The 18167-nt window shown below is 38.2% G+C and overlaps 1 protein-coding gene across 11 annotated transcripts in view; it reads right to left on the minus strand.

Moving 5' to 3' along the window:
• Nucleotides 1-422: 422 nt before the first annotated feature.
• Nucleotides 423-18167, minus strand: part of LOC129804070 (histone-lysine N-methyltransferase 2C) — a 76079-nt gene continuing 58334 nt past the window's right edge. For all 11 annotated transcript variants that reach the window (XM_055851095.1, XM_055851092.1, XM_055851094.1 and 8 more), the window contains 4 exons: nucleotides 14337-17937; nucleotides 5534-10089; nucleotides 1581-1763; nucleotides 423-1512 (listed from right to left, as the gene is read on the minus strand). In XM_055851095.1, coding sequence (XP_055707070.1) covers nucleotides 1420-1512; nucleotides 1581-1763; nucleotides 5534-10089; nucleotides 14337-17937 — 8433 coding nt within the window. In that variant the 3' untranslated portion in view covers nucleotides 423-1419. The remainder of the gene's footprint in view (nucleotides 1513-1580; nucleotides 1764-5533; nucleotides 10090-14336; nucleotides 17938-18167) is intronic.

Below are 18167 nucleotides of genomic sequence, written 5' to 3' on the forward strand. Positions count from 1 at the left end.
TTACCTTATCAGCATTTTGCGCTGTGCTCGGCTCGAAGTTATTATTTCACCCAATTGAGAAGATCAAGCACGATATAAATTATTTTTTTAAAGTCACTATTTCATTTTTAATAAGAAAAATTATTAACACTTTTCACTTCACTATTAAATTTCCTACCCTTTGTAGGAATAGAAATTAATTTAAATTAACCCAAATATAACTAAATACTGAATTTTTCACTCACAATAGTGACACTTAACAAAAACACTTTTTTTGCATCAATTCTTTTTTGTTGATTGAAGATTTTTTCCGGCTCCTATGACGTTCCTATAAAAAAAAACCGAAAAGCTGTTTTATTTTTTTTTGTAGAACAGAAAAGTTGTAGTTGCTGATCAGTCGTAAAAGTCCACAGTCTGAGATAAACTTTCGAAAGACATTTACATTTTTCATTATTAATTGTTAATGACTATTGTGTATTTCTTTTTAAATAAATCCACATTAATTAACAACTTCTGGACTATTAACATGGACTTTAGTATAGTGCTATGCCCTATATACACTCCTTAAATCTTCAAAATTTGAACACGAAGAAACATTGAGGTAACTCAAATTGCAAACTCAATGAATTACATTCTTTCTTCACATTATTTTCTAACATAAACTAGCATCGCTATAAATTTCACAAAACACTTTTGTGCATATTATCCTAAAAGGAAACTTAAATAAATCGCTTGAAATATCTAAAAAAAAAAGTAGAATTCATATCTTTTCTATCTGTAAGAATACGAAAAATAAAAATCTAATTTATTACCACCATTCGCTTCCATTCATTCGTTTTTCACTCATTTTTTCACGATAGTATTTATATTATTAGAAAGATCTTAATTATAAAAACATTTATTTTGAAAACAAAAGAAATGTTGAAATTGCAATATACGCCTTTAGAAAATATTTCTTTTTTCATCCTTATTAGATAAAATCTTCATTTTAAATGTCTTAAAAACTACTTATAATGTATACAAAGTTTTCTTTCTTTCTTATTTTTTTTCAATTTCTTTTTAAAGGTCTCTGAGATGTGTAATGTATTTAGTATACAAATATAACTTCTCAAGATTTATAGACACTATCAATATAAAAATTTTCTTTTCTCTATTTCGCTTTTTATAGTTTAATTTCTTCACTGTACATTTCATGTAATGCAATCATTTATTAATGTGAGCACAATAAAAATCACTTTTTTTGATATTATATTTTCCAGTATGGCTTTTGCTGTTTCATATTCACAATAAAAAAATAGCCATGCTCCTTTTGTCAATTTCACTTTAGATCTTGCTTTACACATTCAAAGAATTTATTATTTTGTCTTTGAAGGAATGTCGATAATAAAAATGTACTAACGTTTTTCTTTTTAAATGATGATGATGATGCCCGTATACCCCTTAATTCATCCACTTTCGACAATTCGGTGCTCCACACATGCAAGAAATCTTGTGTGCATCGTCCTCAATATCGAATTTGTAGTCATAAGATAGCTATTTCAAAATTAATTAAAAATATTATAACCCCCGAATTAAAAAAAATATATAGTTAATAAACCTACCTCTTCACCACGATTGATTCTCCTCTTTGCAAATATTATAATGCGATATTCACGGTCAACTTCGACGATTTCTGTAACACAATTCGGGTTGCAAGAGTGATTTATGTACCTGGCCAAACCACCACATAGCGTAGCATCAACCACACGATCTTCATCCAGACGGAACATGTAAATGCCACGATTCTATCAAAGACACAATAAAAATTGAATTTCATTAGGTTTGACTAACGAAAAATTAATAAATTACAATGTTCCCAATTCTAATACTCGCAGGACGCAACATGAAGGTACTTTTATATCATTTCCTCCCGGAGGCTGGAGAAATCATTAAGGCGACAATGGACGCATAGAGGGTGAAAAGCGCAGGTTAAATTTTGAAATGGATAAAGAACTGCTCGTATCAAACTCATTTCTATAATATAAAATTCACAGTAAAAATATTTCATTAAAAAAATCGCAAATGTTTGTACTTTTTTCACAAACATTGTTCGTAACATGATCCCTTGACGAACATTTTTTGTTCATTTACAAAAACTTGTCCGTACTCTTTAGTTTGTGGGGCCAAACTTTGCGAACAAATGACAAAATTTTACGAATATTTACGAACAAATATTTATAAAAAACAAAAAATACTCGCCGAGTGATCAAGTTACCAACAATGTTTGTGAAAAAAGTACAAAATATTACAAACTTTTCAGTGGATTATACGATTTACGAGCATTTCTAAATCCTCAGTCCGTAAGAATTCATAAACATTTACGAACAATTTTACAAAATTCTTTTTCTGGTGTGGACAAAAATTGAATCTGCATGAGTCTTTGTTACTCCAAGATCGGTCAAAATATTGAAAGGGACGAAATTGTACGGAGCAATAAAAAAATTCTTTTTAAAGAAAATTTCCCCTATCTTTGTAGGCTGATTCCTTTTGCGTCTACCAAGCGTGGGTGGATCGTGGAAGTAGCTAAGACACTTTTAATAATTTGGAATTTTTACTTTCATAATTTTGGCCCTTTAAGAATTCTTGGCATTGGGAATTTTGGATTTCGGGATGTTGGCTTGCGGGATTTCAAAAGAGACTCCACTAAGATTGCCTCTTAGGGAGGCAGCCTAAACTAATCAGCTGCTTTACGCCGCCTTCAGACTACAGGTTTAACCCAGTTCCCGAAGGTTTCAAAATCCTAATTAGCGAGCAATTTTAATGATTTTTCAAAATCTAATGGAGCATTTGCCCTGATCCCGGATATCCAATTCTAAAAAACAATTTCCTAAAAAATCGTGCCTGATTGGGAATTAGAGGAGTTAAGCTAGATGGCTAAGCCACGCGATAATCTTCAAAAGTGAAGGACAAGACCAAACTTCGTGATATTTTTGGTATAAGTTTATACCAAAAAATAGAATTGATTTTAAGACGAAAATTACTTATCGGTTCTTAACCAGTTCATTGTCGGTTCCTATAACCGATTAAAACCGATTCATGAATCACTCAAAATAGCTTAGGGGTATAACAATTGATTTTCCGATAAAATTTACTTACCGGTTATGAATTGGTTCATAACCGATTGGATCCGGTTCAGTGTTGTCAGAAATTTCAAAACCTTTCCGACCAGCAGAAACATGATACCATTTGGATAGGAAATTCACTCTTTAGGGACTTTTTAACTTTTGACCTTGGAAACTCATTATTAGGAATGATTGAATGGTATTTTCCTATGAGGAGGACAAAATGTGCGCCTAGATAACCACAAAAACGTATCCAAAATTTAAAAAAAAAAAATGCACCACGCGTTTTCGAACAATTCCAAAAAATATACTTTTGCTGGGAAAGGCGGGGAGGAATGAGGGGCAAGTTAGAGATCCTTGGGTTGGCTTATGGTGGGGTTCCTCCGAAGGTCCCAAGTTGCTATCTCTTGCAATTTGGCCTCTAGAGCTAACGACAGCCGATCGGACAGACGGACAAACAGCGTGACAACATTTCTCAGAATTCGTCTAAAACGCGAAGATTTGTTGACAAAAGTGGTCTCCGAGGGGTCGAAGTTGAAAATGTTGGGGGCCGAAAAAAATCGATGGACTATGTATACTGTTCTCTCTGTGGAGTTTGAGCAGTAAAAGGCGCAGGCTGGTAGAAAACATAAAAAAAGCACCTTGATCAACTTAAGGGGATCATTATAAACCGAAAGTCGGTATATGGTCGCTTGGATCAGCAACTTTGCTAATTGCATTTGCTTTGTATCTGCATTCGTTGTAAACCGAAGCATCGACGACGAATGTAGACACAAAGCAAATTCTCTTAGCATGGTTTGCCGAACCAACCGACGATATATGAGGAGCTCAGAGCAAAAAAACTCTATTTTAATACGAAAATGCATACAACTTAGTTTTTTTTTTGCTCTGAGCGCCTCATATTACAGTTTGGTCCCTAGTAAACTGAAAAAAATATACGATATAAAAAAAGAAAATCGAAAAAGCGACAACTTTCAGGACCATTACCGATTCATTAAAGTTTGGGACTAATGCAGTCGTATAAGAAGTTTTAAGACCTTTCACTTAAATACAATCTTCCCCAAAATAGTTGAAAAATAAGCCTTATGAAGCTATTTAAATTTCACTTTGAACAAATACAATATGGCGATTTTTGTTGGTCATAAGAATAAAAGATATTATTCGAGCCATTTTCGAAATAAACCAAAGCAATAGTTTCGAAGAAGCGAGGGAACGAAAAGGAAAACAAGCATATTATGGCGGGGAAGGGGGAGGGGGGGGGTTCTCGAATAACGGAGTTCGATATCTCATACCGATTGAACTGAAAACTGTTTTTGGAACAAAACGAATAGATGTTTCAGAAGAATTTCGGTTCGACAGAATGTACCAGGAAATAGGCGGAAGAACTGAACCTTTCTTGATTCTCACAATTTTATTCTCTACGACGTTTCGAGGGTGGATGTCCTCTTCATCAGGTCTACAATTCAATTGAAAAATTTTTCAGAAAAACATTTCTATCAAAAATATTTCTTATGAATTTTCTTACATCCAATATGGCTGTTAAAATCACGTACAGGTGCGAGTTGTTACACTGCACTTGGACTTTGATCACAACTTGATCCGTGATGTTCACCATTCGACTGACTGACACAGAATGAACTCCCCTTTGAGATCAATTTTCATCGCAGCTATGAAATCCATCTCTCTTTGTTGTATTAGTGTGCTGCTGTCTCATTTTTACTCGTTGTAAGAGCGAGGTGTAGGTGGTGTTGATCCCTTCTGTATTAGCTTTTCTGTTGACCGTGTGTGATTTGTGCATGTGAATGTGGAGCATCTCTAAATATTCAGGTCTTCTGTTGTGCTCGCACTTGTCCAGAATTTCAGCTGAATCAAACTAAAACCGGTGTTGCATTTCATCTGGCATAAGTCACGGATCAAGTTGTGATCAAAGCCCAAGTGCAGTGTAACAACTCGCACCTGTACGTGATTTTAACAGCCATATTCGATGTAAGAAAATTCATAAGAAATATTTTTGATAGAAATGTTTTTCTGAAAAATTGTTCAATTGAATTGTAGACCTGATGAAGAGTACATCCGTCCTCGAAACGTCGTAGAGAATAAAATTGTGAAAATCACGAAAGGTTCAGTGTCTCCGTCTATTTCCTGCTACAAAACGAATATTTCAGTAAAGTTAACTAGATCAAGATTGTTAGTGTTTTCATTGCTGTTCACTTAAGCTATCATATTTAGAGTAGGACAACAAACAGTACGAGAAACTTGGAACCAAATATTTCCGTACTCAATCAAGGTTCCGTAATGGAAAGTCAGGAAAATGTCGCGGCCTTCCGAATATGATCAGACGAAACGATGGGGGCCGAGAGGAAGATGAGGACCGATGAGGATCAAAGCTCTCACAAGAAGCTGACGAGTATTCATGGGAGTACACAACATTTCGAACTAATTTTACTGCTTACCTTTGATTCATACTGCTTCTCTCGACTCTCCGACAATTCCGTTCTGATAACTTCACCAATGTACTCAATCACCATCGTGTGCTTCTCCAAGTCCCTTGCAGCATAGAGACCCAAGCCTTGAATCTTGGACCGTGCGAGGTAGACATTATTCCTCCATTCCTGCTTCATCTTCTTGTACTGCGAACTCTTGGAGTGGACAAATTGCTTGCTGTACGGACAAGCTACTTCACCTGCAATTGATGATGTCGGAACGAAAGTCGGACGCTGACTTGTTGAACCTGTTCGTTGAGTGTGTGGCTTCTTCCATCCTACACTTTGTTTCAATTTCGGTTCCGTTCTTGCTGCACCGGAAGGATTGATGGCCAATGGAAGTTCTAAAAGTGGATTTCGACCATACTTGAAGCGATAGTCTGTGAGTGTTTCAATACCGGGCAAACTCTCAAGGATTCGCACCACAGCTGGTTCTGTCAGTCCAAATAGATCTTCTCCGGTGACGTACTTGGGAAACACCTGAATCAGTTGGTTTTCTTTACGCATTTGAGCCAATGGCTCAAGGATACGTTGCCATACAGCACGTGGACTTGAATCACGCAATTCAATGTCATCCTTTTGGGGTTCCTGCACAAGTACCCGGAATTCTGGTCGACCAGACACATCGGCAATACTACAGATATAGCGACAGCGTCTATTTGGTTGACGCATTGACCAGTAGAAGCGAATAATTTTGTAACCAATGGGATAGATGTAGTTGGGCGTATGGAAGGCAATCAATTGATGTGGAAGCAATTGACCAACATTGAGGAATATCAAACTGCCAACACGCATCAAATTGCTCAATTCTGAATGATGCATTACACTGGCCACTTGACGACTTTCATCCCTCTCGACATACACCCTCCGTTGTACACTCAATGTTGTCAATTCATTGTCTTTTTCGGTTTTTGGTGCATGTGATGAGCACATTGTGGTTTTATTCTTGTAAAACACACAATTGTCCTTGAGGGCACAATTGAGGTGGTAAACATTCGTACAGCGTGTCTTAAAGCACTTAATGGTTGCACCGAGATTGCCACATACAATACAAGTCTGCACAAGACTGGCTTGTAGAGCATTCTCGAGATTCATAAGTGCCCCATTGACTGTTTCATACACGCCATCCGACCACAATGCACAATTCAGATGCACCCACTTGTCAACGTCAAAATTCAGCAAACGTGACGGACCATCGGCAACACCATCGCCTATTTGATAGCAAAAGATACACTTGCGTGTATCCTCTGGTACTTTACTGGCTGTTACTGTGATATTCATGCGAAAGAGTGTCTCTGTGATCTCTTTCTCCGTTGGTTTTTTGTACTTTTGTTGTGCAATGGCAAAGCAACTGGTTGAGAACATTTTGTAGCGGACCCCTCTGAATTTCGGTTGTTTCTCTTCATCTCCATCTACGGACACCTCATCCCGGAGTTCTTGCTTGATGTCCAATTCCTTGAGATCAATACCACTCGTTGCCTCTTTGATGTCCGTCTCATCGAGATCTACCTCCATCTTTAGATCATCATCATTGAGATCGCACGTTGTTGATGTTGTCATGATGACATCAGTGGCATTCTTTTCATCAACTTTGACATTTTTCTCATCCTGAGATGCACCTTTGGTGGCGGAATCTTGTCTATTCTCTTCGAGAATACTCGTTGGACGCCATTGAAATTGTTTGTAGCACGATCGACTGCAGAAGTACAGATCATCCATGTCATTGATGAGTTCGGCTGTATTGTTGAGTGTTGTCAACAATGGAAATTCTGATGCCTTTGCCCTGATCATACTATTGAGAATGACAACATCACAGTGACGACAGAATTTAGCAGCACCATTGAGAATAGTTTGAATATCAATTGGTGCACCTTCCTTGCCATCCTTCCCTTTTGTCCTGTACAATCCCAACTTCTGACTTGGTGGTGTTGTTGTTCGTTCAACAATCTGATATGCTGTCGGTGGTGGAATATGAAGAATATTGGCAAGATTTCTCAGTACGCCCATTATATCTTCTGCTGCTGATGATGTAAGTGTCAGTGTAACTGTGACATTACTGTTGTCCTTCAATGGCGTTGGTGAACCAAAGCGTGATTTCACACCGAAAATATCCTTTGATCCTTCATTCTCCTTATTGCAGCAAAGATCCAGTGTTCGACTAAATGCCGACATTCCTGGTTTCAAGCGTATTGGAATTGGTGCTACGAGAGGAATCTGCGGTGACATACTCCTATACACCACATCTTCATCATCTTCACGATCTTCATTGATGAGCTTCAGACCCGGATACAAGTATAGTGGTTCCCAGACTGTACACTCAGGACTTGAACTACTAATAACTGTATCCGGTGTCTCATTGTCACGTTCCTTCATCAATGTCTCATACTTATACCGATTATCTTCCTCCACGTCAAAACTCATCGGTGGGAATTCTTGATCGTAGAAACCATAGTGAGTTGATGTTGATGATCCGTTGTCATTTAATGGTGACTTGATTCCAAATGGTTTTGTATTGTAAAAATCACCGATATTTGGCAATTCAGCCGAACCATATTCACCCTCGAGGTCACCTTCTGTAATCGAGTAGTCCTTGACTGAGCCCATTTTTGACAAATCACCCGTCCCATATACCGGTCCAACGCCAAAATTTCGACATAGCGTCGGTTCGAGAATCTGCATATGTGGCAATTGACGAAGTTGCACCATCAAGTTATCAATGAAAGTATCATAGTCCTCTTCAACTTTGGAAAATTTTCTCGGTCTCTTTTTACTGCTGGAACTCATGGCCTCCTTACTTAGTATCTGCATTTGACGTCGACTCTTCTGATACTCTCGCCTCTTTCGCTTTTTGATCTCCAAGGCAGTTTCTTGAGCTGTCTTTGCAACATTCACCTCCGTTGGCGTTTGTTCCATTCCATCTACAAATTCCGTCTTGGGCACCATAAATCCTCCACCGTCGGGTGTCTTCTGTTGCATTTTATCCACAACAGGAGTACCTGATGATTGCGAAACGGGTACAATTGATCCAGTATCTTCCACAATCTCCTTCTTAACGTCAATTGCTGCCAAACTCGGTGGTCCAGCAACACTGGTGACAACTGGAGCTGGTGATGTTGATTGCTTCACAAAAGACTGTGTTGTCGTTGTTGTATGTACCGGCAGGGGCATATCTTTGTTTATCACCACATTTGGCGGTGCAATCGCATCCAAAGATGACGACAGTGAAGGGTACGGTGGTGGAGGCTCCGTAGGAATAACTCTTACAGCTTTAACATCGACTTCTTCCTGTTTCACTGTGACAATCTTCGTGTCAGTTGTCAATGTTCCCGTTGCTGTAACAAAGTTTGATGTTGATGTTGGAGTTGGTATGGTTTGCGATTGGGATTGCTGCTGCAGCTGATTTGGTGATTTTGGCGGTTTTGACACAAATGACGTTTCCCTTTGCATAAAGATATGCGTCCTCACTGTTGACTTAGTTACATTTACTTCACTACTCGACGACGTTACCTGAGTTGTTGTTGATGTTGGTGAATTGGTTGATGCTTGAGACGGAGGCATAATCTGACTGGCATTCGATGGCACTGGCGGCAATGCCGGACGAGCCAATTGTGCCTCCAATGAACTTACAAGACCCAAACTTGGTGCTCTCAGTCCCGGTACAGTACGCGATGCAATGGCCGGTGGTGTCGGTGATGGTGTACTCGTACTACCAGAATTCTGAAGTAACTGCTTCAGCAGCACATTCTGCGAATCCTCCGACTTCACCGTCGGCACGGACATTGTGGAAAATTTGCATCCACTTCCAAGACTGTCCGAAACTTTTGGTGGTGTTGCCATATTCGAGGCACTTGATGATGTAGCTGGTACCTCTTCGGTCGTATCCATTGGCTCAGTCTTTACAACATTCGTCAACTCAACACTGTGCCTCTTTGTACCGTGGATTAGAGCTGGTGTTGGTGCAGCTGGTTGCTCTTCTGTTGACTTTGACCGTCTAAATGGAGCACTAGTCAGTTGTGTATGCAACAACGTCGTTCCACCAATTTGACCAGCCTGTGTTGTTGCCTTGAAACTCGGCTGTGACAATGTAGCACCAAGAATACTACCAGAAAACTGAATTGCCGTACTCGTCGGTGGTCCAGCCATTCCGGCTGATGTTGTTATTGGTACGACAGTTCCTGAGATGACACCCTGCCTGGATGTCATGACAAGAGCCGGAGGCTGTGTAGAACTGTACTGCAAGTCAGAATAATTAATAATACGAGTATGTTGCCCGGTCAATTGATTACTGAGAATGCTCACGACACCCGGAGATTTTGCTCTGTCTTTTTGTTGCTGACTCTCAGCCTGAATTTTAGTTAAATTCGGTATCATTTGCTGTCCACCAGCAATTATTACAGACTGTGTACCACCGGGAACTTGCGAAACAGGGGAATTTCCCGTTGATTTTGTTGTCAATTGCGCTTTTGGTGATGTAGTAATTTGATTGCTTGCCAAAAGTTGCTTCACCACAAGAATGGATCCACCAGCTTAAAGCAAAAAAAAAGAAAATCAAATGACTTGAAAAGTTAATAGCAAAAACGTTGTGATGCGTCGATGGAATACGACCTGTCAAAAACGTCAAATTTATTGTAAAAAAGTGACATTGGTATGGTAACCCCAAAACTTTCAGCTATAAGTTCTTCAAATATTTTTGAGTTCGTTTTGTTTTTTTCTTTTATTTTAAAGCTGATCGTGACCTTATATTTTTTTAAATCAATAAACACTCGAAAAATAGCACATATAAGCATTTATTAATTCTGAAATTGCATATTGAACGCAACTCTCTAAATTCTTGAATAAATCCTTATGCTTCAAATCTTTAAATCAGTCTTTAATAGCTGATTCATATTCCCCGATAAAGATTTAGCTATGATTCTTTACAATATCAATTTCATTTTTAATTTTATTTAATAGATCTTTACAGCAACATGCAGCAAGAGGAATACTGAACTTAGAAAAGTAAACGAGTAAAACTTACTCACATCGATGTTAAATTAACTCTCTTTCGTTGTGATTTTCGATTACTTATATTTTAGAGTTAATTTTACCTCTATTTAGGTGTAATATTCAAAAGAGTTGTTTTAACTTTTTTGGCCATAAATTTACATGACAAAATAATGCAAATAACTCTTTTTAAGAGTGAAAATAACTCGTTTTTAGAATTAAAATAACTCTCAACTTTCAAAATGGATAGATTGTGCAATTTTATGTTTTTTTATGTTATCATTTCCTTTATTATTTTTATCTTGATCTCAGGATCCCCATGTTTTGAGATATCACATATGATGCACTGCACATGTCTTCATGAAACAGTGTTTAGGCATATTTCTAGTTGATGTTTTATATGAACTTCGTCACGCGAAAATCTTCTTGACTGAAGTATATTTTTGAAACGAAAACATTTAAGCATATATTTCAGTTGAGATGATATTTTACATAAAAAAGAGTAATAATTACATCGATATCCGATGAGCTAATTCAACTCGCACGTAGAATAGCTTTAACTTTATTTACTAAAATTTACAACAAAAAAGAGTAACGATTACATCGATATTTCTCGAGTTAATTCATCTCGACGATAGAGTTGTTTCAACTCTACAGTTTTTTTCTTAGTGTAGAAAAAGCAGCTAAACGTGCAATTTTGGTTGGATTTCAATTTTGGTGATCACGAAACAATCGGGATTAACAAGACAGTTTGACATGGCTATTCGAGACAACGAGGAAAAAGAAAGAAAAAAACGTAGAGATAATCCATTTTATGGAGGGTCGTCGCAAAGCGGAAGTTCATATCTCTTATCGTTTAAGTTCCGAAACGGTTAAGAGTTCAAAACAAAGCGGATTGTATATGCTATTCACTCATTGGATTAGAGCAATAAAATGTCATATTCTGGTCAATTGCAAAACTATAATCTTGCATACTCTATAATTGTTTTGTATACATCACAACGTTTCTGTAACTTATATTCCTGCTGCGGGTATGCAATTTTTCTGTGTCACTCAAACCGGAACTGCCTGTTCCCGTCAGAAACAAAGCTAAGACTTCCATTAGGTTTCATCGTTAAAGACCTAAAGAGTCTTAAAACACATAAGCACTCTGAAGATCTTAAATACAAAGTAAAAATCAGTCTTTAAAAGTTGATTTAAGGTTTAGATACTTTAAAATTTAACTCAAAATTGAAGGATGTCTTTTTTAAATAAATTAATTTGAAATAGGGATCTGATGGTACAATGGGTAAGAGCAGTTAGATTTTTGACGGAGATCTTTGGTTCGTCTCACATTACTGAGTGCGAGTCCTGCCCGGTACAAAGAACTAAATATCTGGAAGGATACATTTTTAGATATATGTGACAAGAATGTAATAAAATTTACCACTTTTGTCCAGAAAAGGTCCTGAAAGGACAAGCACCCTCACCGCGAGAAAGGTGCTCTTGGTTCGTAGGCCGTCTACGATCAGCTTCCAACGCGAAAGATGATATTGTATTATACTGTGTCGGTCAAAATCCCGAATACGACGAAGATCCGAATACGCAAAATTACGAAAAGGCCAAAATTCCAGATGGGTCAAAGTCTCGAAAAGACAAAATTTCAAAAAGGTCGAAATCACATTTAAGGATTTAAGATAATGTGTGGAATAATTTTCCAAAAACAGTAAATTTCCCTTTGCCTTTAGGAAGCGCAGGTGTAGTCGTGGGAGTTAACTATGACGATTTTAAGAATTCCAGATTTTGGATTTTCGAAATTGTAACTCATTCGGGATTTTGGATATTCGAAATTATAAGCCAATCGAGACTTTGGTTTTAGGGATTTTGGCCGTTTCGAAATTTTAGCTTTTAGTATTTTGGCTATTCGAATTTTCGACTCAATCAGGACTTTGGCTGTTAAGGATTTTGACCCATTCGGGATTTTGGCGTTCCGGACCCGGACTTTAGCATCCGGGATCTTGGCTTTTCGGGATTTTGACTCAGTCGATATTGTGCCTATTCAGAATTTCGACCCATTTGGGACTTTGTCTTTCGAGAATTTGGCGATCCGGATTTTGGCCTTTTTGGGATTTTAGCTATTCGAGATTTTGACTCATTTGGGATTTTAGCTTTTCAGGATTTGAACCAGTCGGAATTTGGCTTTTCGGGATTTTGACCCAGTCAGTATTTTGGCTTTTTCGAGATTTCGACCCTTTCGGGATTGTGGATTCCAGGATTTTAGGGTTTTGGAATTTTGCCCCTTTCGCCATTTTGACGTTCCGGATTTTGGTTTTCAGAATCTTGGGTTTTCGGTATTTTGACCTAGCTGGAATTATGGTTTTCGGGACTTTAGAATTCGAGATTTTGGCCTTTTCGGGATGTTGACGTTCGGGATATTGCCCGAGATTCGTATAATATGAATAACAATATCTCAATACTATTAATAATAACGATAAAAATATAAAAATTATTCTTTTTAGTTTGCATTTTTGAAAAAGAAATTCATCGTATCCTTGTTAAAAAATGTAAATATCTTAACTAAAAGGATTAATAAAGAAAATAAAAATATTAAAAATTTGATACGTATTCCAAATAATTTAATTTAGGAGAAGTGTGCCAAATTTCTGCCAGCTTCTAATTTCGGCCGCTTTGAGTGTAATTTCGGTCATGCAAATAAATTAATTAAAATTATGTATGTAATCTTCGAATAATCAATGAATTCATGTTGCTTTTAAATATTTATTCATTTTAGGATGTATTAACACAAAGATCGTTAAATTGTAGGTATAATTTGAATTTAAATTGCGTTGTAAAAACTCAGTTTCCAAGGAGTCTTATAAAAAATGTGACAGATCGATTGTGTTTCTAGCAGTCTTACGATTTGTGGTGAAGTACAGAAGGTTTTCCTTCGGTGTTTTTCATGAAAATTGATTAGTTTTCATTAAAGATTCTTTCTGTTTATGTTAATAGTGAATCAATCTTTAAATTTCGGGTAAAATTTCCCAGCTGGATCCTGTATTTCGCGTAAAAAAGTATATACTTTGTGAGCTTCTCTCCGGTGAGGTAGTGTTGCATATTCCAGCAACATCTTTTGCTTTCCTAAATTTCTTATTCATTTTATGTTTTCCTTTTCAATTTCTGATATCTACAATGCCCAGAGAAAAAAACCATCGCTTGTATGAAAATGATGATGTGGAAAAGTCATTGGAAGAGTTCAGGAAGGACAAATTGCTACGGGAATCTGCGCGTAAATTTGAGATGCTACTCTTCAGGCCTTCAGGACAAATTACACGGAAGATATTAAGGCTTATGGGGCTTATAAACAAAATAAACTAAATATTAAACTCGTTCCGTTTGACGTTATGAAATTTTCTATCCGTTGCGTCACAAAAGGTGGCCAGAAAAAAGGTGGCCGGAATTTCACTCAAAGTGGCCGGAATACTACCCAAAGCAATGCCCATGTTATTATTAATTTTTCAATATTTTAGGAAGTGATTTAAAGAAAACAAAGACGATAAACTAGTTTTAAAGGTTCCACACAACTTTCCCGAAAAGGAAGTAACAAAAAATATCAATATGAATTAAAAATATTGCATTTCAAATTTAGGACTTCGTTGCTTATATGCAACTATACCGAAATTTCGCACACTTACCCTAAATATATTAACTAAAAGAATTAATATAGAAAATAAAAATATTATATTAAAAATTTGATACGTATTCCAAATAATTTAATTAAAAAAATGTAAGGAGGAGAAGAAAACAAACTTACTAGCTGTAGGATTTGTGACAACCGGAGAACTTCGATCAGATGTGAGTTTATTTATCTCCGAAAATGTTGTTGGGGTTGAAGTTACAGTTGTTGTCTTCACAATCACCGGTGTCACTGAATCACTCTTTGCTAACTCCACTTTTGTCGATGGCAGCAAATTTTCGTAGTTAATATTTGTGGATTCTGTGACCATTTGACTTGTTGCTGCATCACATCCCGTTGTCTCTGTGCCCATTGTTGGTGGTTTTTCCCCATTGCCATCGACTTTGAGTGACAGTGTTGTCACTGAAGGACTCGATGAACTGATTGATGACAAAATTGAACGAACTTCTTGTGATACATTCTGCATATTTGTTGCCATTTCAGTAGGCTGTGACAATGGTGACAATTGTGGCATACTTGATATATTTCTCTGATGTGCCGTTGAAAGTTTGGGACTTCGTGGGGAATCACGTGATTTCACAATAACGTGAAAAGGAATGACATTTTGTTTTTGTTTTGCATCAGAAATCTTTGAAAGATCAGTGTTTTTGGGATCTTTTGCTTCATCTGTTGTGTCCTCTTTGATATCTTCGTGGGAATTTTTTGTTGTATCATTCATTTCGGAATCTTTTGCATCTGCATTGTCTGATTTTCTATCTTGATTAATTTCTTTGATTTCTTCATCAATTGCTACTGCATCTGTGTGGAATTCCATCTTGTGATCTGGTGATGCTAAATCAGGGTCATCATGTTCAATTGAACTATCTGGTGATACAGATTCATCTTCGAAGATTTTATTTGGCAACGAAGCATCTTGATTGACAGTTAGTGATGAGAGTTTTGAATAGACCAAACTGGATGATGAAGATTTTGTTGCAAGACGTTCTAGCATTTTTTCCGATACAGATTGTGTTGTTGTTGCTGTGATGGATGATGTGGAAATTTGGGTTATTTGTGCTGATGATGGTATTTTATTGTGTTGTCCTGCGCCGGCATTTTGTTGTCCAATATTCAATGATGAAATTGTCACAATTGATGCTGGACTTAGAACTTTATGTCCACTCATTGTTATCACTGATTTTGGCAATTTAACACTAATTGGTGATTTTGCCAAAAGTCTCCCTTTGGTCGTTGACGATTGTGCTGCAGCCGAATCACCAACGGTTGTTTTACTATGTGATAATGGTACATTCTTCAAAACCGGTACAGATATTGTTGTATTGCCAATTGATACAATTGCAGTTGTTTGTGTTACGTCTTTCATCAATTTTTTGTGCACTGATACCGCTGTCATTGTTGACGGTGACATTTGATTGCTGGCCCTTGTTGTGATCAAAGTAGGCGTTACGGGCAAACGTGAGGAATATGTCAAAACTGGAGAACTTTTCTTTGATCCTCCACTGACTGTTGCTGCTCCTGTTGCTGATGATGATACTGTTAGTCCAATGATATTTTTCTCCATTTCATTGCTTGAAGTTGATGTTGATACCTCAACATGGGATGATTCTTGTGCCGTTGCTGCCTCCTTGACATCTTTTTGGGCATTTGACTGACCCAGTATGACATCTAAAACGTCACTTGACACCATTTGTTCATCCGGACTCTTCATATCAGAGCCAATTATCACAATTTCCGAACCCATTGACATCATATCTTCATCACCAGTTGTAAAATGCTCCTCGGCGAATTGATCACCTTTGTCCTTTTCAGGATCATCATCATCATCATCACTGTCATCGCCACGGACAAAATCATCACTGTTTATGAGATCAAGTGTTTTATCTTCATCGGAAATTGCAGTTTTATGTGCCATGGACGTTTGTTTCATTGAATCATCACTATCAGCATAATCAACCACCATATCCGGTGCAAATAAAACATATTCCTCCGTTACTTCCGATTCCAATGGACTAGATACAATTGCATCAAATTCCGTTGGCGCTAGGGATTCAATGACAGAAATATCATCGGTATCTGGAACTGATTGAGCTGCTGAACTCAATGATACTTCCGTTGCTACTACAGCTTTATCATTATCATCATCATAATCCATTATTCTCTGCTTTTCATCCGGACTACTATCAATGACAACAATGTCATCCTGACCCTTTCTACTACCTTCACTGGAACCCGATTGATTCTGCACCAATATCTGCATTTTTCCCTTATTTTCTCCCCTAGCTGACCCATGTAACGGACTCTCGGGTGGTGTATTTGAACTATCTTCCAAATCACCATATTCAACAGCTGTCAAATGGCCTACTTTGCTCTTAAGCATCTGCACATCATGTGGCACAACCTTTTTCTTCTTCAAAATTGAAATTCTATTGATATGACTATCCTTTCGCATCACACTCTGCTGCTGTCCTCCTCCCGATGTCGATGCCATTTGCTGCTTATTATCCCCTGCTGATGCATTCTGTCCAGTCGTGGCTGATGGTGCTGGCATTCTCTTTGATCCATAGCTCCACATTGGTGCTCCACCGCGCAATCCCAGCTTTATGTACCCAAAACGTCCAAAAGATGGCGGAAGTGGAATTGGATTGTGCATACTATGACTACTTCCTCCTCCTCCTCCTCCTGCTCCTCCTGCATTTCCTCCCCCATCCAAATTCCCCCCACTGTCACTATGTTGCTGCATATACTGCATATGCCTTGGGGAATTTTCAACACTCTGTGGCCTTTCCGGGGCAGCTGGGGAATTTCCCGTGACCACTCCTCCTGTACTCGGTGGACGTCTCATAATCGGTGATTGCATCGATTGATTTGCATTACTAAATTGTCCAATGGTACTCCTGGCCATCGGTGATGGTGGATTTATAGCTTGATTATTGAGCATTGGTGATGGTGGTTGCTGCTGTTGCTGAGCACTTCCCTGCTTCACATACTGCTGCTGCTGCTGCTGCTGCTGCTGCTGTTGCTGCTGCAGCATCTGCTGACGCTGTATCAAATGCCTCTGCTGCACAAGCTGCATCGTACGTTGATTGTGCATATCCACCATTGAATGCTGTCCCTGACTGCCTGCACCACCACCACCCTGTCCCAATGTCGGCTGAGGACTACCCAATGGTGAATTGTATCCAGTTGAATTTTGTCTCATCATCTGTTGCTGCTGTTGCTGCTGCTGCTGCTGCTGACTAAATACAATTCTCGGCCTTATTGTCCCATCAGATTGCATTGTCATTATTTGCGGACGTACAAAACGATTCGGCTGCTGCTGCTGTTGTCCCGCCGGCAGACTCTGTCCCAACATTGTCTGTTGCTGCTGATACGGCACTCCAGGACTCGTTACAATTCTACTTCCAGGTGGCATACTTGGTGCTCCCATTCTATGCTGCGGTGACGTCAAACGCCCCGGAATTGCCGGAGTTGGCGATGGTCCAGGATTATTGGGACTAAAAGGACATTCATCGCCCTGCGACAGAGGAGTACCAATTCTCGGTGATGGTTGCATGGTGTTGTACGGTGACATGGAACTCTGTTGATTACTTGGACTCTGCATGATTGAATTGACACTTGTCGGTCCGGGAGATTGTGATGACATCAAAGGACTTGGGGAATGCAGGGGACTCTGATGACTTGCCACCATTTGATTGCTCAACGGTGATTGTCCCGTGGACTGTAAACAACAAAAGAGATCATCATGAGTGGACTTCTCATAATTCCTCTGTCATACACTGAGAATAAAAGAGGGTACGATTAACATTTTTTCCTCAGAACTTTAACTCTTTCCGGACCGCAGCATCAAGCCAATTTCACAATTTTTTAATCAAAAATATCTAAACCCAGGAATTAATTTAGGTCCTACAAAAAAATCTTACATTTGGACATCCTTACAGTTTGTAATCA

The sequence above is a fragment of the Phlebotomus papatasi genome, chromosome 2 (assembly GCF_024763615.1).
Source record: "Phlebotomus papatasi isolate M1 chromosome 2, Ppap_2.1, whole genome shotgun sequence".
Lineage (NCBI taxonomy): Eukaryota > Metazoa > Arthropoda > Insecta > Diptera > Psychodidae > Phlebotomus > Phlebotomus papatasi.